Source organism: Pan paniscus, chromosome 15 (assembly GCF_029289425.2).
Source record: "Pan paniscus chromosome 15, NHGRI_mPanPan1-v2.0_pri, whole genome shotgun sequence".
NCBI classification, from domain to species: domain Eukaryota; kingdom Metazoa; phylum Chordata; class Mammalia; order Primates; family Hominidae; genus Pan; species Pan paniscus.
This window is the reverse complement of record NC_073264.2, coordinates 93,781,236-93,803,284: the sequence shown is the minus strand read 5'-3', so window position 1 is coordinate 93,803,284 and position 22,049 is coordinate 93,781,236. Positions and strand designations below refer to the sequence as shown.

Here is a 22,049-nt window from a genome sequence, read left to right as displayed (position 1 = left end):
GCAAGGCTGGCTGAGAATCAGGGCATAGCGCAGGCAGAGCACGGAGTTCAAACTAAGCAAGCCCTGAGTATGAATTCAGCTTTTGTTTACATCCCAAAATGAGGAAAGCCCTTTAGTCGATCTCTCTTTCTCTCTCTGGATAATAGCTTTATTGAGATACCACTCCCATACCACAGAGTTCACTCATTTAAAAAACATGCCCGTGTTTTTCAGTGTATTCACTGAGTTGTGCAACTCTCACCGCAATCAATTTTAGAGCTTTTTTTTTTTTTTTTTTTTTTTGAGAGAGAGTCTCGTTCTGTCACCCAGGCTGGAGTGCAATGGCATGATCTTGGCTCACTGCAATCTCCACTTCCCGAGTTCAAGTGATTCTCCTGCCTCAACCTCCTGAGGTTAGGATTATAGGCATGTGACATCAAGCCCGGCTAATCTTTGAATTTTTAGTAAAGATGGGGTTTCACCATGTTGTCCAGGCTGATCTCAAACTCCTGACCTCGTGATCTGCCCGCCTTGGCCTCCCACAGTTCTGGGATTACAGGCGTGAGCCACTGCGCCCGGCCTTTAGGGCATTTTTTATCACCCCAAAAGAAAGCCCATGCCTATTTAGCAGTCACTCTCCATTCCCCTTTCTATCCAGCCCCTGGCAATCGCCAATCTGCTTTCTGTCTCTATGGATTTGCCTATTCTAGACATTTTATTCAAATGGAACTGTAGCATATGTGGTCTTTTGTATTAGCTCCCTTCACTTAGCATGTTTTCCAGGTTATTCCATGCTGCACCATGTGTCAGTCCCTGCACTTCATTCCTTTTTATAGCTGAATAAACCCTTTAGACTCCTTAACTTTCCATTTCCTTATCTGTAAAACGGGCTTTTACATAGATAAATGAGATAATGTATGTGTGGGCATGTGGCAATGAATTTGCCTCCCATTGTCCTTTTGGTCTTCCCTGAAATGCTGACTATACAAGGTAACCCCTGGCTCACAGGGCCTCATCACTAGGCTGGCCAGGGATCATCTGGTTCTCCTTGGACAATCTGAATGAAGAACAGTGGTCAGGTGGGGCTGCGAGCTGAGTCAGAGCCCTGCTAGTCGGGGGAGCAGGGGAGTAGGAACCTGAGTCAGCAAGGAGGCCATGTGCAGGGAGCAAGGGGCTGGCACGTGTGACAGAGCAGCTGCAATGGCCCACAAAGCCCAGCTAACCCTCCATCTCCATTTCTCAGAGGGTCCCTGGCATCCTTTCTCTAAGTCTCTTTTTGATGCTAGTTTGAGTGGGTTTCACTTCTTTGCCACCAAAGTCCCTTCCTAGAACAATGTGTGACATGCCAGGCACAATGCCTGGTGTGTCAGGGCCCTTGACAAACGCTGCTCTTTCCATATTTATTATCACTATTTCACACGAAGGTTGGCAGGGCCCAAGCCTGCCCATGCCAGGGCCAAGGTCTCTGGCCTTTGATAGGATGTGCTCCTTGTGCCCTGGGTCTCCAGCCATTCAGATGACTGTAAAGTGAACCTTTCCTTGGCTCCAGGGGAAAATGATTGTGGTGAGCCTGGCTTTATGTCTTTCAGCACTCAGGGACACCAGGTCTGCACAGATCCCTTCAGCTCCTAAGCTGCAACACACTCAGCTTCCATTTAAATCCTGTTCTCTAGGAAGTAAGTGCTGATAGATGAATCTGAACTGCTGTTGGCTTCCCAAATGGAAACCTCCCTTCTCCATTTCCTCCTTATGCCTGAGATCAAACTCTCCCAGGAGAGAAGGTCTTGTCTGTGCCAGAAAGGAATGCAGTTCTTCCAGGAGGAACATCGCTTTTAAAAAAAAAAAAAAAAAAGCGTGTTCCTAGGTCTTAGGAGAAGCTGTGCTCTTGCAGGTGAGAGGAATCTGTAGGGAGTCTCCCGGCAGTTAGTCCTAGGGATGACTAAACCCCATAGCGGGGTCAAGAGGTGCAGCAATGTGTCATAGACTGAGGCCATGCATCTCACTTACTCTACCAACATGGCCTGCAAACTGGCCATTGACTGCTCGTTGCAAAAACAACAGAGAAGGTGGGGAGGTGCAGCTGAGGAGCAGTAGAAAGGCTGTCCTCAGAGGCAGAAAGCCCTCAGTGCAAATCTTGTCTGGGGCACTTTACAGGTGTGAGCCACCAGGCCCAGCCCTGAGGATTTCTTCAGGGAAAAGGAGAGCATGTTTCACATAGCTGCTCAAGAACCGCTGAGGACAGAAAGCCTTTGGTGCAAATCTTGTCTGGGGCACTTTACACAAGGTTCCCAGCAGAGCTAAAACTTGATCTTCTAACTTTTTTTTTTTTTGAGGCAGAGTCTCAGTCTGTTGCCCACGCTGGAGTGCAGTGGGGCAATCTCAGCTCACTGCAATCTCCGCCTCCCAGGTTCAAGCAATTCTCCTGCCTCAGCCTCCAGAGTAGCTGGGATTACAGGCACATGCCATTATGCCCAGCTAATTTTTATATTTTTAGTAGAGACGAGGTTTCACCATATTGGCCAGGCTGGTCTTGAACTCCTGACTTCAGGTTATCTGCCCGCCTCGGCCTCCCAAAGTGCTGAGATTATAGGCATGAGCCACTGTGTCCAGCCAGTGTTCTATCTTTAAAATGCACAAAAATGACATAAGACAATGCCAAGTGCTCTGCAATGGTCAGTGTCATCGAACCCCTAGGGGGAGGTCATCTGCACCTTACAAAAGTGCAAATTACAAAACTGTCACCTGTCCCACATCCAAGATCCTGGGAGGGTTGGAGCCCAACAACTAACATTCTGGGAAGCAAAGTTTAATAGCAAGTTGATTCCCAAAAGCAACTGAAAACTTGCCCTTAGGGTTATAACTGGGTAAATTAGACCTAGAAGAATTTGGATAAAGAGCTAAGAGGCGGCCGGGTGTGGTGGCTCACGCCTGTAATCCCAGCACTTTGGGAGGCCGAGGTGGGTGGATCATGAGGTCAGGAGTTCAAGACCAGCCTGACCAATATGGTGAAACCCTGTCTCTACTAAAAATACAAAAATTAGCCAGGTGTGGTGGCATGCGCCTGTAGTCCCAGCTACTCGGGAGGCTGAGGCAGAAGAATCGCTTGAACCTGAGAGGTGGAGGTTGCAGTGAGCCAAGATCGCACCACTGCACTCCAGCCTGGGTGACAGAGTGAGACTCCAACTCAAAAAAAAAAAAGAGTTAAGAGGCACCATGAGACGATGGCAGGTGTGGGAGCTAAACGGCCTGGGTTCATTCAAGCTCTGCCATGTGCTGTGTGAAACTGGACATGACTTAACCTCTTGTGCCTCAGTTTCCTCTGCCATAGAAGGGGAATTATAATAATAGTACTTGCTTTATAGGATTGTTTGAAGCTGCGATGAGCCAATGGCAGCTAAAGAGGTTAGAACGCAGTCAGTGCTCATGGAGCGCTAACACCCAAGGACCAGAACTCCTCCTACTTCCTGGCCCCTGACCATGGCTGCCTGGTGGTGTCTGTTGCATTGCTGCCCCTGATGGGCCCCTCTGAGTGGTGAACAGTGGCCTGGCTTGGGAACCAAGGGGTGTCTTCTTTGATCCCAGGTCTGCCCCTCACTTCCTCTGTGATCTGGTTCTGCCCTCTGGGTCACTGTTTCTTCCATTCCATCAACACTGGTGAACAAGGCACCAATGTTCTGGTCACTGTGCTCAGCCCCATGGAGCACAGTGTCCTATGGGCCTTATGTATGGCTGAGTTTTACTAAAGACTCGTTGATGAACTGCTTTGTTCATAAATGTGACCTGGCGGCCCCAGGTTATGAGGCTCTGGGGCCTGCAGCGGCTCCTGAGCAGCTGCGTGAAACACACTCTCCCTTTCCCTGTAAGAAATTCTCAGGGCCGGGCACAGTGGCTCACACCTGTAATTCCAGCACTTTGGGAGGCCAAGGTGGGAGGATCGCTTGAGGCCAGGAGTTTGAGACCAGCCTGGGCAACATGGAGAGCCCATGTTAAAATATACGAAATTAACCAGGCATGGTGGTGTGCGCCTATAGTCCCAGCTACTCAGGAGGTGGAGGTGGGAGGATCACCTGAGCCTGGGAAGTTGGGGCTGGGGTAAGCCATGATCATGCCACTGCACTCCAACCTGGGCAACAGAGTGAGACCCTGTTTCAAAAAAAAAAGAAAGAAAGAAAAGAAAAATTCTCTGCTCCCAACGCACACTGAAAGAGGCAGGTGGCCTGGCCTCTCAGCAGCTACAGACTTGGCATGCTTGGGCTTCCTGAGGGCCAGCAAGGTGAGGCCCTAATTCTAGGTGGGCACCTGCTGATTGCCTCCTTGTAGGGCACTTGGCATCGCCCATACATGGGAAGAGCCCACTAAACGTGAGTTCTTCCTATAATTATGTGAAAGTGCTGGGGTCAGACACACCCTGCCCTCCCTCCCCTTCTTCTTTTCCTCTCCCCTCTTTACCCCTCAGGAACTCGGAAGGGTGGGGTAGGGCGTGCTTAGGGTCCGTTGTTTGGGCACAGGACAGGACCCGCGAGGGCCACACTCAAGTTCATGGTCACATTCATGCTGCTTTTCCACCCGATGAGGGACCAGGGCTGTGGTGGCTGCCAGGCCCAGCTCTCTGGCTCCCACTCAGAAGGGCCCTGGGGTAAAGCTCGGCTTCTCCCAGGACCACACCAGCCTCTCTGGTCCTGACCAGGCCCTGCTCCCTTAGACCAAACGTGGCTGGGCCTCAGGGCGTCCTGGGCAGCTGATAGAGGCGACTCTTTAGAAACTGGACAATCTCTCTACCACGTGGCTCAGCAGCCTGAGGCAGGGGTGTGGGTGGTCCCATGGGAGCTGGGACTCAGGCTGTCCCTCTGCACAGGCGGCCCCTGGGGCAGTCCTAGGGCCCCAGTTCCTAACGCCCCACCAGCTCCCCTGACCCCTCGGAGAAGACTCACCCAGACCCAGGTTGGCGATGGTCTCAAGGTCCGTGAAGCTGCTGGCCTCAAGGATGGCATGGGGTAGCCGCAGTGTGAAGGGCAGTAAGTCTCTGTGAAGACACGAGGGGCAGAAGTCATGTCTGGGGCCACCGTGTCCATTCCCAGCCTCCACAAAGGAAGAGCCCTGGCAATCTCTGCTGGCTGCCAGGGTCTCCGTACAGCCTGGAAGCTTCCCTGGAGCTGAGGGGCAGACTCTGAGGCAGAAGGAGCATCAAGTCAACTCTAGGTCCTGAGCCAGCACCAGGGACCCAGAGAGGTGGAGACCCTACTCAGGAGTGGCGGGGCGGGGTCACTGCTTCTCCTTGGTTTTCCTGGACTGCTGAGCCCAGGCCAGCTCCTCTAAAGGCATTCTTTAGGGTAAAGTGAGTGGCCCACCCCTCCCTGCCCTCTGACCCTTGCTGGTGCACATTGAGATGTGCAGTGAGCACACAGTCAGGCATCTCCCAGCAAATGCAGTCAGGCAGCCCCCGATGAACACACAGTCAGGCATCTCCCAGCAAACGCACAGTCAGGCAGCCCCCGACAAACACACAGTCAGGCAGCCTCTGACGAGCACACAGTCAGGCATCTCCCAGCAAACGCACAGTCAGGCAGCCCCCGACGAACACACAGTCAGGCATCTCCCAGCAAACGCACAGTCAGGCAGCCCCCGACGAACACACAGTCAGGCATCTCCCAGCAAACGCACAGTCAGGCAGCCCCCGACGAACGCACAGTCAGGCAGCCTCTGACGAGCACACAGTCAGGCATCTCCCAGCAAACGCACAGTCAGGCAGCCTCTGACGAGCACACAGTCAGGCATCTCCCAGCAAACGCACAGTCAGGCAGGTCCATCTGATGACTTTGGTCACAACAGGGAACTGTTCAGGGTTCCCTCCAGAGATCTTCCAGAAGGAGTTCGGACTAATGGGGAAACAGGGGCCCGGAAAGGAAAAGGGGTGGCCAGCCCACATGGTAGTTGAAGACACTGTGTGCTGAGGCCAGGGCTCCTGACTTTTGGCCCAGAGCTGTTTCACACGCTCAGGAAGGGGAATGTGGCACTGCCAGGGCCCCAGGATGGGTGGTCCCGATTCTGTGTTTCTTCCTAGTGTTTAAGGCCTGGGGACCCCCTTTCCAGCCATGTCTCCCGCTCCTTCCTCATTATCCCACCTGCCCTGTTCTCTGAGGCCATTTCCTCCTCTGTGAAGACAGGAATGGATGAGAGGGTGCCCAGCAGTGGTTATCAAGACCTGGCAGCCACCACTATTTTCTTCACAACCTGTTCTACCCTCCCTTGCTCACACTTCGTCCACCTTCTCCCCAAATCCTGATGCCAGTCACTGAAATCCCATCATCCATCATCTGCTGAGCCTCCCACCATGGCCTCGGCCAGAGCTACCTCCTCCCTGGGGTCTTCATGGCTTTGCTGTCTGCACCTCATCTTCCTGGTGACATGAGGCTGGGAGCCCTGGGAGCTCCTGGAACGGGTCTGGGCTGCCTTCCGGGTCTCCAAAGCCCCGCAGTGCTTAGCACTCACCACGAGGCTCCAAGGCTATTTGCTGAATGGAGCCTGCCAAACTCAGGAGCTGAACTGGAGGCATAGCAGAGCAGAGACCGCCTGGGATGGGGCTGGCCCCTGCCAGGGAACCTCTGCTCAGCGATGTTGGCTTCTGTGGCCTCCCAGGTGCCCCCATGGCCCCTTGGGAAGTGCTTCGATGGAGCTGGGACACTTGTGTTTATGGAAGAGTTGGACAGGGCAGGCTGTGGCACAGGTTCTGGGCCCTTTCTCAGGTCTCGGGAGTGGCCTTGGGCTTCTCCACTGTCAAATGGTCTGGGGACCGGCCAGCTGACGTTGGCATCTTCTGTCATTGTTGTGTGATTCTGCTGCAACCTGAGGTCTTCTGATGGCCAGACTGGATGGGCCCTCAGTGCTGCACTCCCATCTCAGGCCCTGCCCCACCACCACTAACCCCAGCTCTAATTTTGAAGGGTGGCAACATTCATCCCAAGTTGCCTCAGTTTACTTCAGTTACGTGGTGGCCTGTCAGTGGGGTTTCCAATGGTTCCTCCGTCGCCGTGTGTATCACAATAGCCAGCAGAGGCTGCTCAGCTCATCTGTGCCCACCCCCCGACTGCCAGGACAGCCTCCTGCCACCTTGTCACTTTACTCAGTCTGCTGCAGTTGCAGCTGCAGTCACACCCCAGACTCGAACCCCAGCATCCAGGGCCTCCCCTGGTCTGGCCTTGCTCTGCCTTTCCGGCTTGCACCCCCAACATCCGCCCTCCACAGTCCCTTCCCCACACTCGGGGGACTCCTGCTGGCTCCCAAATGATCACGCTTATCTTCCTCTAGTGGGTGTGCCCCACTCATTTCCCACCTCTGAGCTTACGCATAGAGGGAATAGCCCCTCATCCCCAGCACCTACATCTACTTAGATTCTACACATCCTTCGAGGCCACACCATGGACTCTTCTTCCTCCATGACCTGGGGTGCAAGGGTCTCATGCGTCTCTGCTTCTCCACATCCCATCCAATTCACCACTGCACCTCTTCCATCCAGAGGAAAGCACACACAGGACGTGGGTGTTTGCTGAGCATCTACTATGTGTCAGGTGTGGGGCTAGGTGTTTTGGAGGCTTTAAGTGATATTCTTACTAAATCACAGGCACCTTGAGGGCAGGCATTAGTACCTCTGTTTTACAGAGGACACAGAGGCTCAGGGAGGTTAAGGAACTCACCCAAGACCCCCAGCCAGTAGTAAGTTTCTGACAGAAACACTGAAACATTTAAAAATCTATACCAATATAAAATTTGATTCTCTACAGGGCAAAACTTTCAATCAGTATCACAAACCACTTACTACATTTTTTTTAAGGAAAAGGAACTATCACTTGTTAAGCTTTATCAGTCACTCACCAAGAGCTTTCCCTGTTATCCCACTTAACCCTTGAAGCAATCCTGTGATGTAAGTGCTATTGTCAACATTTGTTAAAATGTTGGATTTTTTTTAATTAGAAAAGAAACAGATTTACTGTAGCCAAAGTCATACAATACAAAAGTGCTTAAAATGTGCAGGTCCTCCCTTCTCCAGAGGGTCCTGCTGTCTACCCCAGGGGTCCCCAACCCCTGGGCTATAGACTGGTGTTAGGCCATGGCCTGTCAGGAACCGAGCTGCACAGCAGGAGGTGAGCAGCGGGCGAGTGAGCAAAGCTTCATCTGTCTTGACAGCCGCTCCCCATCGCTCGCATACAGCCTGAGCTCTGCCTCCTGTCAGATCAGCGGCAGCGTTCCATTCTCATAGAAGCGTGAACCCTGCTGTGAACTATGTGAGTGAGGGGTCTAGGTTTTGTGCTTCTTCTGAGACTCTAATGCCTGATGATCTGTCACTGTCTCCCATCACCCCCAGATGGGACCATCTAGTTGCAGGAAAACAAGCTCAGGGCTCCCATTGGTACTACATGATGGTGAGTTGCATAATTATTTCATTATATATTTCAATGTAATAGTGAAAGAAATAAGGTGCACAATAAATGTAATGCGCTTGAATCATCCCGAAACCATCCCCACCCCACCCCTGGCCCGTGGAAAAATTGTCTTCCACGAAAGTGGTCCCTGGTGCCAAAAAGGTTGGGGACTGCTGGTCTACACTCTGGAGAGTAAACTTGCTGGCCCTTCTTTAATGTACACATACGTGTGCCCAAGCACACACGCACATACACCATTTATTTTACTATTTTTTATATATTTTTAATTTTTTTGAAGAGACAGGGTCACATTAAATTGTCCAGGCCTGTCTTGAACTCCCAGCCTCAAGTGATCCTCCTGCCTTCTTCTCCCAAAGTGCTGGGATTACAGGCATGAGCCACCATGCCTGGCCCACATCATGTATTTTAAAAGTAAAAATGGCACTATGTTCCATCAATTGCTCTGCAGCTTGCTTTCTCTACTGAACAGTAAAGTGATCTATATAGTGAGCAAGTCCATACATGTATACTGGCTTCCTTTTCTGTGCTGCAGAGTATTCCATGGGATAACTGTCATTTATTTTATTTTATTTTTTTGAGATGGAGTCTTGCTCTGTCACCCAGGCTGGAGTACAATGACATGATCTGGGCTCACTGCAACCTCCACCTCCCAGGTCCAAGCAATTCTCCTGCCTCAGCCACCCAAGTAGCTGGGATTACAGGCGTGTGCCACCATGCCTGGCTAATTTTTGTATTTTTAGTAGAGATGGGTTTTCACCATGTTGGCCAGGCTGGTCTCAAACTCCTGACTTCAGGTGATCCACACAGTGGCCTCCCAAAGTGTTGGGATTACAGGCGTGAGCCGCTGTGCCCAGCTACTATTTTTCTTCTTTTGATGGTCATCCAAGCTTTCTTTCTTTCTCTCTCTCTTTCCCTCCCTCTCTCTTTCTTCCTGTCTTCCTCTCTCTCCTCTTTCATCAATGCTAACCATTACAGAGCTTACTAAGTGTCCAGGAGCAGTTTTAAGCACTTTACGTGTATTAGCTCTTTAAATCCTCTTACCAACTCCACAAAGCAGGTACTTTCCTTACACTCATCTCGCAGCTCCGAAGACTGGGGCACAGAGGGACTAAGTGGCTTGCCCCATCCCACAGCTTGTAAGTGACAATGCCTGCATCTGAATGGAGGGTTCAGGCTTGTAACTCCTAGACTACTTGTTTTTAGCAAAAAATTATTTCCTAATTGCCACTGGATCCAATTGTGCTGCAAAGAACGAATTGAGCACATCATCTTTCTGCCCTCAAACTAGTATTCCTTTTTTCTTTTTTGAGACAGACTCTCCCTCTATTGCCCAGGCTGGAATGCAGTGGTGTGATCTCAGCTCACTGCAACCTCCGCCTCCTGGGTTCAAGCGATTCTCCTGCCTCAGTCTCCCGAGTAGCTGGGACTACAGGTGTGCACCACCATGCCCGGCTGATTTTTGTATTTTTTAGTAGAGACGGGCTTTCTCTATGTTGGCCAGGCTGGTCTCAAACTCCTAACCTCAAGTGATCTGCCTGCCTCAGCCTCCCGAAGTGCTGGGATTACAGGTGTGAGCCGCCACGCCCAGCCTCAAGCTAGTATTTCTATTGAATACATTCCTAGATGTGAGTCTGCTGGGCCACAAGGTAGATATATTTGGAGAAATGACAGAATTTACCAAACTGATCCCCTTTTCCGCAGCTTGCTCCTATTTACACTCCATCAATGCCTATGATGAGCTGAGAAGTAAATGGTCCCAAGCTAATGGAGCAGCCTGTACTGGTTCCTCCCAATTCCGTAATAAAAGACAGTAAACACCCCAGTCCTCCAACCTCAGCTTCATTATGTCCTCATGGTGCCCTCCTGCTCTGTGACAAAGGTGGAGCCTGGGCAAATTGCCCAGTTTGGGGTCTGGAGGGCAAATCAGTTTCATGCCTCAGTAAACATTAGCAGGGTGTGAAGATGGGGAAGGCAGGTGTCTGAAACTGGTGCTGCCATGCACGGCTTATTCATCTCCAAATGCCGAGTCCTTAGTTCTTGGAAAATGCCAAGAAAAACCTCCAGATAGGGTGCTGGAGTGGTGGGGCCTCCGCCTGAACACTCACTGACAACAAAAAACCAAAGGGAACTAGACACTTGTGAGGGACTCCACTGGGGCCACCATACCCATTTATACTCTGCAGACTGTCTGGATCAGAATCCTCTAGGGAGCTGCTAGAAATGCAGACTGCTAGGTTTCCAACCAAGGGTGCCTAGCATCAGGTCTGGGGTAGGCTGAGAATCCACCTTTTTTTTTTTTTTTAGATAGAGTCTCGTTCTGGCACCCAGGCTGGAGTGTAGTGGTGCGATCTCGGCTCACTGCAACCTCCGCCTCCTGGGTTCAAGCAATTCTCCTGCTTCAATCTCCCAAGCAGCTGGAATTACAGGTGCCTGCAACCACCCCCAGCTAAAGTTTGTATTTTTAGTAGAGACTGGGGTTTCACCATGTTGTCCAGGCTGGTCTTGAACTCCTGACCTTCAGTGATTCGGCCTCCCAAAGTGCTGGGATTACAGGCGTGAGCCACCACGCCCAGCTGAGAATCCACATATTTAAACAGCTCCTGAGGGGATCCTGGTGCATGCAGCCTTCGGTGGGAATCACAGGCCCCCAAGGTCAGGGCTATTAAAAAAATATTAAGATTAAGCAACTTTCCTGATGTGTGTGTGTTTCCTTATAAACTATGAAATCCACTAAAAAGCATTCACAACAATGGGAATTTTTAAAATTGGATTTTTAGCTGGCTGGGTGCAGTGGCTCATGCCTGTAATCTCAGCACTTTGGGAGGCTGAGGCAGGTGGATCACCTGAAGGTCAGGAGTTTGAGACCAGCCTGGCCAACATGGTGAAACCTCAGTCTTTACTAAAAATATTTAAAAAATTAGCAGGGCATGGTGGCAGGTGCCTGTAATCCCAGCTATGTGGGAGGCTGAGGCAGGAGAATTGCTTGAACCCAGGAGGCGGAGGTTGCAGTGAGCCAAGATCATACCATTGCACTCCAGCCTGGGCAACAATAGTGAAACTTCGTCTCAAAAAAAAAAAAAAAAAAGGGATTTTTAGAATAAATATTCTGACATTTCCCCCACACTCTGGAGGGTCAGCTTGTGAACTTCCCAGGGAGCCAGCGCCTCTCTCTGGAGGTCTCTGTTTTAGCTGGTGCTTTCCAAACCTCTGTAACCAGAGAGAAATACTTTTGACATCATGACACAGCATATGTGCATGCACACACACATACAAACACACACACACACGCACACACCACTAAAACAAAAGTTTAGCAAAATGAGACTTATTCCAGCTACATGAGATTCTGATAGTTTCTAGTCCAGTTTACTTTTTCATTAAAAAGAAACAAGTCATGACCCACTAAACTGATTTGATAACCCCCTCTGAAGTGTTTTCCAACACTAGCAATCAATTCTCCAATTCTCCAGACACCAACTGGGTATACAACAATTCAGCTCAATTCTGACACTAATTACCTGGATGTAGAGTTAGACTCTGCAGACTTAAGGCTTCAGTCCCCCAAGACTGCCCCCACTTCAGATGCAGTTGTCTCAGGCCACCAGCTGGCTTCTGACTGGCCGGCTATAGATCAGAGCTTTCCAGGCACAGTGACGAGATTTCTCCTAGGGCAAAGATGCCCAGCCAGCCGTCCCCTCCTCTTGCCATCTCCTCCTCCGGGACAGGAGGGTGGCGGCTTAGTCACAACACTGGGCACATCCTAGGGTGGGGCAGGCCTGAGAGGCTCTTCTCTTCCTTCCTCATTTTGGGTAATGGCGCCCACTTCTTGAGGCTAATGACTGCAGTGCCCAGGGCTGTGCCGGGGATCAGGCCCCATGATCCTTGCAAGGTGCTGAGCACAGCACCTTGGCACCAAGTAAATACTCAGGAAACCATCACGCATGTTCGTCTTCCTGTCATCAAGGATGGAAACCCCGGCATCTCCACAGTCTCCCCCTGCTCCCTCCCTCAGGGGCTGCCCTCACCCCTCTGGTTCCCCTAGCCATTGCCTGAGGCAGTCACCTCCGCATAGGGCCAGGATGGCTGCAGCAGCCCCTTGCTGGTCTCTGCTCTCCCCTTCCTCCAATCCCACCACCTGCTATGGCCAGGTTGCTCGCTGAAGAGCAGTCTGATATCAGCAACAGGCTCACAGCACCTGCGGAAGGAAGTCCCTGCAATCCCTAGGCACGGCGTTCAAGGCTTTCCAAGCATTTTACCTCTCACCCATTATGCGGTTCTGCCCATGAAGCCACTCCTGAGGCTGCCCATAGCTTTCCCACTGCCAGGCGTTTGCCCATGCTGTCTCCTCTGCCTTAAGTTCCCTTCCCGCCCTTCCTTGCCTGGCTCGCAACATCACTCTTCCACAAAGACAGCCACAAGTCTCCCATATGTGGAGGGAGCGGCTGGAGTGGGGGCAGCACAGGGCATCCTCCCAGCCACGGGCCTGGCAGTCAGTCTCCTGGGCAGAAGCAGCTGGGGCTTGCGGGTCACACACACTTGGGTTCAAATCGGCTCAGAACTTGGCTGTGACACCAAGGCAGGTCACACCCCCAGCCTCAGTTTCTTTATCTATAATAGCAATAAGAACATGCTTGATCGTTTTTTGAGCCCTTGCTTCATGCCAGGCGCTCTGCTAAACCCCTTCCAAGGATCAGGGAGTCTGATCCTCAGCACAGCCCTGGGGGCTGGCATCACTGAAGCGGTAATACCTTCCCTAAAGCTGTTATTGCTGTAGCGGTTAGAGGGAGCTCTGTGGGCAGTCGCAGCACAAAGCCTCACTCAGCACAGATGCCCCATCAGCAGGAGCCAGTCACGAAATCACTGCTGACACCCCACCCACCCTGATGGCTTTACCAGCTCTACACACCCATCCCCTAGCCTCAGTGGGGTTTGCCTTAAGTGCTGGCCCTTGGGACCTCCAGGGATTGTCCTGGTGCTGGAGCCTCACACATGCCTAGGAGTGGCCCCAGGTTTACTTTATGCTCCAGAGCTGCCGACAGGACCAGATTGAGGTTGGGGTCACCCTGCAGTCGCACCCTCACTGGGCTTCTCCCACTCCCAGTCCTGCTTCCCTACTCCCTCCTGCTTTCTCCTCCAGGGCAAGTCCTGAATCACCCCTTGTATATGAATCTTGTCCCAAAGTCTGCCCCTAGGAGACCCCCAGGTAAGCAACTGGTATCATTCACCTGGAAGAAGTTCTCAAACCCCGGTCTGAGACAGGCTCATTATAAACACAGATTCCTACTTTGGGAGGCTGAGGTGGGCAGAACATTTGAGGTCAGGAGTTCAAGACCAGCCTGACCAACATGGTGAAACCCTGACTCTACTAAAAATACAAAAAAAATTAGCTGGGGGTAGTGGTGTGTGCCTGTAGTCTCAGCTACTCGGGAGGCTGAGGTGGGAGAATCGCTTGAACTCGGGAGGTGGAGGATGCAGTGAGCCCAGATCATGCCACTGCACTCCAGCCTGGTGACAGAGTGAGACTCCAACCCCCCACCTCGCTGCCGCCAAAAAAAATGCAGATTCCTGCGTCCCACCCCAGACCCACTGAGTCAGGATCTCCTGGGAGGAGTCTGTATTTTTAACCAGCTCTTCGGTGACTGTGGGACCCAGCCAGGTCTGGAAACCCTCTCTAGAGCCCTTATGCCAGTCCACCTAGGCTTTGCATTAGTTTGGAGTGAGCATCTTGAAGCAGAACCTGTCTTTTTTTTATTTCTGGGGGCAGAGGCTGCAGACAGAGCACAGAATGTGCTTCCTGAGTGCTGGATTGAGAGGGATGGGGGCGTCCTGCTCTGGGGAATCTTCACTGTGCAGCTTGGCCCTCTGGGGGCTGCCATGCTGTCATGGGGAATAAGCTCCAGGAACAGGCTCCCAGCCCAGCCCCCCGGGCCCCAAGTGCTCACTGACAAGAGGCTCTGGGAAGGGGAAGGGGCCTGGGTAGGCTTGCTCAGGACCAGGCCTGTGGTTCAGCATGGTGCTGGGGACACATGTCTAACTAAACACCAGGGCTGACAAGCATCCACTGTAACACCCCTCTGTGCCATGTCCTGGAGGTGACACAAGGCACATGATATGCCTCTGGGACATCACCTGCTGCTTCCAGGAGTTAGGCTCTGGAGGAGTCTGTAGGGCAGGATCTTAGAATTGCACAACCACAGAGCTTTAGATCTTTGATGTTCCGTCTTGGCTAACATCCCCTTGATGGGGGAGGCAACTGGGGGCCAGGAGAGGTCAGGTGACTTGCCCAGGGTCACAAGCTTCTAAGTGATGGGTCTCCAACTCCCAGCCTGGGACTATCCCTCCCACAGCATCTCACTTCTGAGCTACTCACAAACTCAGGCCTGGGAGCTGACATCCCTCAAAATACAGTGATGCCAGGCTCTGTGCCCTGTGGCCTCCTTAAGGGTACCCTGGGAGTTTGAGGGTAGGCCCAGGGGCACCTGCTTTTCTGGAACATGGAGGAAAGGTTGAGCAGTGACAGCAGTGAGCTTGGTGACCATGGCTCCAGAGCTCCCTGGACATAGAGGAAGTCGCTGCTCCAGCAAACCCCTATGGCCCAATTCATGGAAGTAGAACAAGGGCACTGACTGGGTGTGGGGCAGGGTGCTGTTTCTTTTGGGGGCAGGGTGCTGTTTCTTTTGGGGGCAGGGTGCTGTTTCTTTTGGGGGCAGGGTGCTGTTTCTTTTTTAGACAGGGTCCTGCTTTGTCACTCAGGCTGGAGTGCAGTGGCACAGTCTCAATTCACTGCAACCTCTGCCTCCTGGGTTCAAGCCGTTCTTCTGCCTCAGCCTCCTGAGTAGCTGGGATTACAGGCATGTGCCACGGCACCCGGCTAATTTTTCCATTTTTAGTAGAGTGGGGTTTTACCAAGTTGCCCAGGCTGGTCTTGAGAACTCCTGAAGTCAAGTGATCCACCCGCCTCGGCCTCCTAAAGTGCTGGGATTACAGGTGTGAGCCACTGCGCTGGGTCGGTGCTGTCTCTTTACATGTGTTTCTTATTCCCTCCTTCCGCACCAATATAACGATATTATCATTCCCATTTAACAGAAGAGGAAGTTGAGGCTCAGAGAGATTAAATAACAAGCTCAAGTTCTGGGCTTTGCAATTATGCCATCATTTGTTCATTCACAGCACCTAACATGTGCCAAACACTGTTAGGCTTCTTCCACTATGGTTAGGAGCTTGGAACCTGCCTCTCTGAGAGCCTAACGTGTCATAACATACCAAGGGCCAGGAGGCCTCTGATGTTTTGCCTTGTGGGCCTACAGGCATCAGAATTACTGCAGGATGCACACAGTGAGGCCTCTGGAGCAGACAGTGTGGACTTTGGAGATGTGTCTGGTTTGAAACCCTGCCCTGCCATTTACCAGCTGGGCAAGTGACTTCTCTCAGTCTCCGTTTCCTCATCTGTAGAATGGGGATAACAAGAGCATTTACCTCCTGAAATTGTTCGCAAAATTTAAAAAGAGAATGGCTATAAAAGCCCTTACCACAATGCCAGGTACCTGGTGTGCCCTTAAGAGGCAGCAGCTGTTAGCATCAACTATTACTGCGGCAGGAAAATAGGGTCTGGAGGCAGGGAACGTGAGGCCAGTTCGCACTTCAGCTATGACAGGAAATATCCTCTCCATAGGGCGCAGGCCAAGTAAATGACTTTGTATCTTTACTTCATACTCTTCATTTACATAGGGTGTACCCCAAGTAACCAATGGAATCCTCTAGAGGGTATTTAAACTCCCCCAGATTCTGTAACGGTGCCCTTGAGGCCCTATGCTTGGGCCTGCTCCCACACTGTGGAGTGTACTTTCATTTTCAGTAAACCCCTTCATTCCTTCCTTGTTTTGTTCGTGCGTTTTGTCTAATTCTTTGTTCAAGATGCCAAGAACCTGGACACCCTCCACTGGTGACATATTTTGGCGAGCCAGCGGGGAGGAAGAGGTAAGTCCAAAGTTTGGGATTCCTTTTTCTCCTTTCTCTTTTTCCTTTCTGCTCCATACAGGGGAATCAATCAATCAATCAATCAATCTCTCTCTCTCTCTCTCTCTCTCTTTTCCTTTCCAACTCAGGACCCTTGGTGGGCAGCGCCTAAATACAAAAGCAACTGCAGGTTTCTGGCCGTGGCCAGTGAAACTAAGTTGTTTCCATGTGGAGAAGCCTAAATGCCACTGCCTGGTTCACTTAAGGGACCAGGGTCTTTTTCATTTTTTTTTCTCTCTCTTTCTTTTTCAGTCTTTCAGTGGCTGTTTCCCAGTAGCTCCTTGGAAGTTGAGGATAATTGGCTGGGGTCACTCCCCAGTATTGCCTGAAGGCCTAGGAATGAATGGGAATAATTGCCCTGTCCAGAATGGGAAGGGATTCTTTTTTTAAAAAAAATATTTTCTGAGTGTGGTCCCTGATCCCTACATGTGGCACAGCTCAGAGCAAACTCGCATGTTTCAGGACTTAAACCTTCTTTTCTTATGCTAAATTCTTCCCTTCTCCTATTCAACTGGCTAAGGGCAAAAGAAACCCACCCAGCCTCCAGTTCCTATCATTAAAGTTCACGGAACAGGAAGCATGGGAAAGCGTGGCCTTATCAAATTATAAGGATGCTAAAAGTCAGGGATTACACCCAGGTACCAAAGGAAAGCTCATAGCAGGCTCTGGAGGGAACACATGGAAAGTGGCGCCAGTGCCCACCTAAGGTCAGAGACATCTGACACTCTAAGATTGGAGCCCACAGGAGGATGCTCTGGGGGATCCTGCAGACCTCAACCTCCCCAAAGGGGATGCTCTTGGCAGAGGTTATGAGGTCTACTACTAAGCCCTCCTTAGAATTTTCTCTTGCAGTTGCAATGCTGCTTGACCCCCAAATTGTTTAGAATCTGGAGTTTACTGTCTACTGGGAAAGTGGGATGGCATTGCATGGATCCCACTTGTGCTGCTGTTGTTAAGAACAAATAGTTCCTCTTCAAAGGGTTTTGGTTCCTGGTTCTTTGTTCTATTCTAAAAGGTAATCTTACCCATTCATCTATTAGCCCTCCCTATCTCCACTGTGCCTAAACACACCCAAGATATACTGTACCTGTTCTCCCTGTCAAACGCCCACCCTCGCCTCCTTTGATGATGTCAACAGTAGCCAATCGGAATTAGCCTAGATTGTGTGGTCCGACCCCAGCCCACAGGGGGAGGACACAGGAACAGGGTCTGCTTCAGGGATAAAAACTCCTGGTCTCCTTTGTTTTGCAAGCTCTCCCTTGCCTCTGCTTTGCATGCAGGAAGCGCCCTTCTATAGAAGTAAATTGCCTTGCTGAGAAAACTTTTGCCTGAGTGCTGGGTTCACTTCGCAGCACTGACAATTTGTTTCTAACAATCTGGGGCCTTGCCCAGGATTCCCATTCTCCTCTGGGGAAGGGGTCTCTGGTCATCTCCCAGGGGGAGACGCGACCCACTGCCTTGCTGACGTGGCCTCAAGGGCTAGAGATTGGGACCCCACCCACTGTGACGAATAAACCTGGACTCTCGGCAACGTTGGAAGGAAAGACTTGCCTACAAATACCGTGGCGACCAGGTAACTTTGCGCACAAGACCGAAGTAAGAAAAGCTGTGGGGGTGGTGAAGTATTTCACTGGTGGTCGGGATATCTTGGAGGTTGAAAGTGTGTGTGAATGATCATAGGCACCACTGCTTGCGGTGCTGCTTGTGTGAATGGTGATAGGCATTACTGCTGTCCAGGGTGAGTGGGTCCTGTCTGTGGTTCTGTGGTTCTGTGGTCACCTCATCTTCATATGGCTTAGGGCAGATCCTGCCATGGGGCTTATACCTGCATGCCAATGCTAAGAGGGACCTAATTTCCTGTGAAGGAAGTGGCCAGATAGGATGAAGTGAATGGAAAGGAGTGCAAGAAACCTCCATTAATGGGGGTTGAGCCTCTAGAGAAAAAGGAAGGCAAGAGAACTCTAGTAAGAGAGATTGGGCCACACACACAGTCAAGGGGGCATCCAAAACCTCCAAGATGGGAAACACTCCTAGTACAACAGGGAAAGGTAAGGACGGGGATAGTCAGATCCCCTCTGATAGTCCTCTAGGTCTCATGCTAAAATATTGGAAGGAGAATGAGAGGAATAGGCACAAGAAAAAGCAACAGATGATAAAATATTGTTGTTTCATTTGGGCCAAGGAACCCATCCTCAAACCTGCCATCTTCTTGCCAAAATATGGATCAGATGAGGATTGGGTCTGTTAACTTTTAACTCAGTATGTGAATGACAAAAGTCTGGTCTTGCAGGAAGAGACTATGCCCTCTTCTGGAGAAAACAACCTGTTCTCCTCTTTCCCCTAAAGAATACAGGGGAAGGCGTAGTAAAACCAACCCCTAGGCAGAGGGATCCCAACTCCTGGAACCCTCTAAACCACCTTTCCCCACTTAATTCCCCCCAACTTGACCTGTCCCCTCCACAGGCAGCTGCTGCTACCCTGGACTCGGTCCCAGATCCTTCTGCTACTCCTATTATTCCTCCCCCTTATACTCTTGACTCTTGGGAATTACCACCACCCCATGAGTCTGTTCCTTGTCAGCCTAAGTATCCTTCCCTAAAGGGACTACCATGTAAGAAGGATATTCAAAATCTTCCTTTCCCCTCTGCCTCTAAGGAATCAGCTCCAACTCTCTTCCCTTTGAGAGAGGTGTCCCAGGCAGGAGGAGCTACTGGCTTTGTAAATGCTCCTTTGACAAGTTCAGAGGTTCAAGGTTTAAAGAAAGAACTTAAGCCACTGCTAGATGACCCATACGGGGTAGCAGATCAATTCCTAGGCCCCCAGTTATATACCTGGGCCGAATTAATGTCCATCCTGGGTATCCTCTTCTCAGGAGAAGAAAAGGGGATGATTCACAGGGCTGCTACGACAATTTGGGAATGTGAATATTCTCCTGGCCAAAATGTTCCTGCAGCAGACCAGAAATTCCCAGCCCAAGATCCTCAATGGGATAATAACAATGCAGTCTGCTGGGAAAATACGAAAGATCTTAGGGAAATGATAATTAAAGGAATTCGGGAGTCAGTGCCCCATGCTCAGAATCTTTCCCGAACATTTGACATACAACAGGAAAAAGATGAAGGGCCCATGAAATTTCTAGAAAGACTAAGGGAACAAATAAGGAAATATGCAGATTTGGATCCAGAAGACCCTCTTGGGCAAGGAATATTAAAGCTACATTTTGTCACAAATAGCTGGCCAGACATAGCAAAGAAGTTGCAGAAACTAGAAAAACAAAAAACCGGTCCAGAGAGGAACCCCTAGGAGAAGCCCAAAAAGTATATGTGAGGAGAGATTAAGAAAAGCAAAAACAAAAAACGAAACTTATGCTATCCACCTTCCAACAGATGGCTTCAAGCCATCTGCTTCTAAACAGAGACTCCAGGGGACCAGGAATTATAAAGGGTCCAAACCCCGTCTGGAGGACCCAAGCCTCCAACTAGCGGACCCAGACCCTCAGCTACCAGGCCCTCTAAAGAGTATGGGGGAGCAAGGTCAAATAATCCTGGAAATGAGAGAGTGGGAGGACAGGATAGGTGCTTCAAATGTGGAGGAGCAGGCCACTTCAAAAGAGAATGCCCCGAGTTGGGGAAGGAAAAAGAAACTGTCCTGCTCATGGCATAATAGTAGACCACCTCACCCATTGAGTTGAAGCCATTCCCCTCCCCGCACAGCTAATAATGTGGTTAAAGTATTACTAGAGAAGATAATACCTCAGTTCGGGCCAGTAGAAAACACTGACTCAGACAACGGGACTCACTTTACCGCAAATATCATTAAAGGGCTTACTCAAACTTTAGGAATCAAATGGGAGTATCATGACCCCTGGCATCCAACCTCATCAGGAAGAATAGAAAGGATGAATCAGACTTTAAAAAATCATCTAAGTTAATTTCAGAAAGTCCATTACCCTGGACTAAGTGTCTCCCCATCGTTCTACTCAGGATCCGAACTGCCCCTCAAACAGATGTTGGCCTATCTCCTTATGAAATGCTCTATAGGTTACCATACTTAAGTTCCACTAGTGACATTCCCACTTTTGAGACCAAAGATCAGTTCCTTAGGAATTATATACTTGGTCTGTCTTCTACCTTATCTTTCCTTAGGACTAAAGGTCTCTTAGCGCAAACGCTGCCTCTTGAGTTTCCAGTCCATCAGCACCGGCCCGGAGACTACGGCCTCAATAAGAGCTGGAAAGAAGAGAAACTTGAACCGTCCTGGGAGGGACCATATCTAGTGCTCCTAACAACTGAAACTGCAGTCTGAACTGCCGAGAAAGGATGGACCCATCACACCCGAGTCAAGAAAGCACCGCCCCCTCCAGCGTCATGGGCCATAGTCCCAGGGGAAAATCCTACCAAACTAAAGCTAAGGAAAGTTTAATTCTCTTTCATCTATTCTGTTACTCCTTCTTCTTTCCTTGTTCTCTTGCTAGCCACCTCATTATTAACGTAACTAGATCAGACTCACCCCAGACCATTACCTTTGATGCTTGTTTAGTTATACCTTGTGGGGATCTCCAAAGCCAGAGACAGCTTGCAGCAGCAGAGAAATATCTCTGCCCCTCCGAAGCAGATGCTTCTACCTTGTTTAGCTTTCCGTTTTGTCATACTTGGGAATATGTCGTTTGGACCACTCAACGTCAAGATTGGGTCCCCTCAAACGATTTCCCGCTAGCGGTTCTAAAGCCCTATATCCATTTTACTAAAGGAATTGCCCCTCCCAATTGTCGATATAACCAATGTAACCCGGTGCAAATTTCCATCACCATCCCAACTCTCCAAGATTCCTCCCCCACCCTAAACCGTTTCTATGGTATGGGAGCAGATGTAAGAGGGAAAGACCCCATAGGATTCTTCGAGTTGCACCTCAGTACATCTCCATCCCTCATATCTCCACGTCTATCCTCTTCTACACCTGCTAACCAGACCATTGTCTCTTCATCTAATGACAAAAGCAAAGTAGCTATTGTAGAGGTTAAAAATTTAAAACAAACACTGACAATTGAAACAGGATACAAAGAAACAAATGCCTGGATGGAATGGATTGAATATTCCGTTCGCAGTCTAAACAAAAGCGACTGTTACGCTTGTGCGCAAGGTAGGCCAGAGGCCCAAGTCGTCCCCTTTCCACTTGGATGGTCTTCTGACCAACCGGGCATGGGCTGCATGGTGGCTCTTTTCCAACACCCTACAGCCTGGGATAGTGAATTCTGTCGAGCTCTGTCTGTGCTATTCCCTGAAACTCAACACCTTGAGGGTGAGCCCCCGAGGGCCATCCAGCCTCCATCTCCAGATGCCAAGTTTACTTCCTGTCTCTCACGACAGGGAAAAGATTTGGAGTTTCTTGGGGACCTAAAGGGATGCAGTGAGCTTAAGTCTTTCCAAGAGCTTACCAATCAGTCTGCACTTGTTCATGCCCGAGCTGATGTATGGTGGTATTGTGGTGGACACCTGCTAGACACTCTGCCAAGTAACTGGAGTGGTACTTGTGCTCTAATTCAATTGGCCATCCCTTTCACCCTGGCATTTCAACAACCAGAAAAAAAGAAACCACAACGCCGTAAAACAAGAGAGG

General features: G+C 50.4%; 1 protein-coding gene across 3 annotated transcripts in view; it reads right to left on the bottom strand.

Moving 5' to 3' along the window:
- The window catches only part of RIN3 (Ras and Rab interactor 3), a 174,930-nt gene that overhangs the window by 43,135 nt on the left and 109,746 nt on the right, over nt 1-22,049 (bottom strand). For all 3 annotated transcript variants that reach the window (XM_008958212.4, XM_003832783.4, XM_055097966.2), the window contains one exon: nt 4,911-5,002. In XM_008958212.4, coding sequence (XP_008956460.1) covers nt 4,911-5,002 — 92 coding nt within the window. The remainder of the gene's footprint in view (nt 1-4,910; nt 5,003-22,049) is intronic.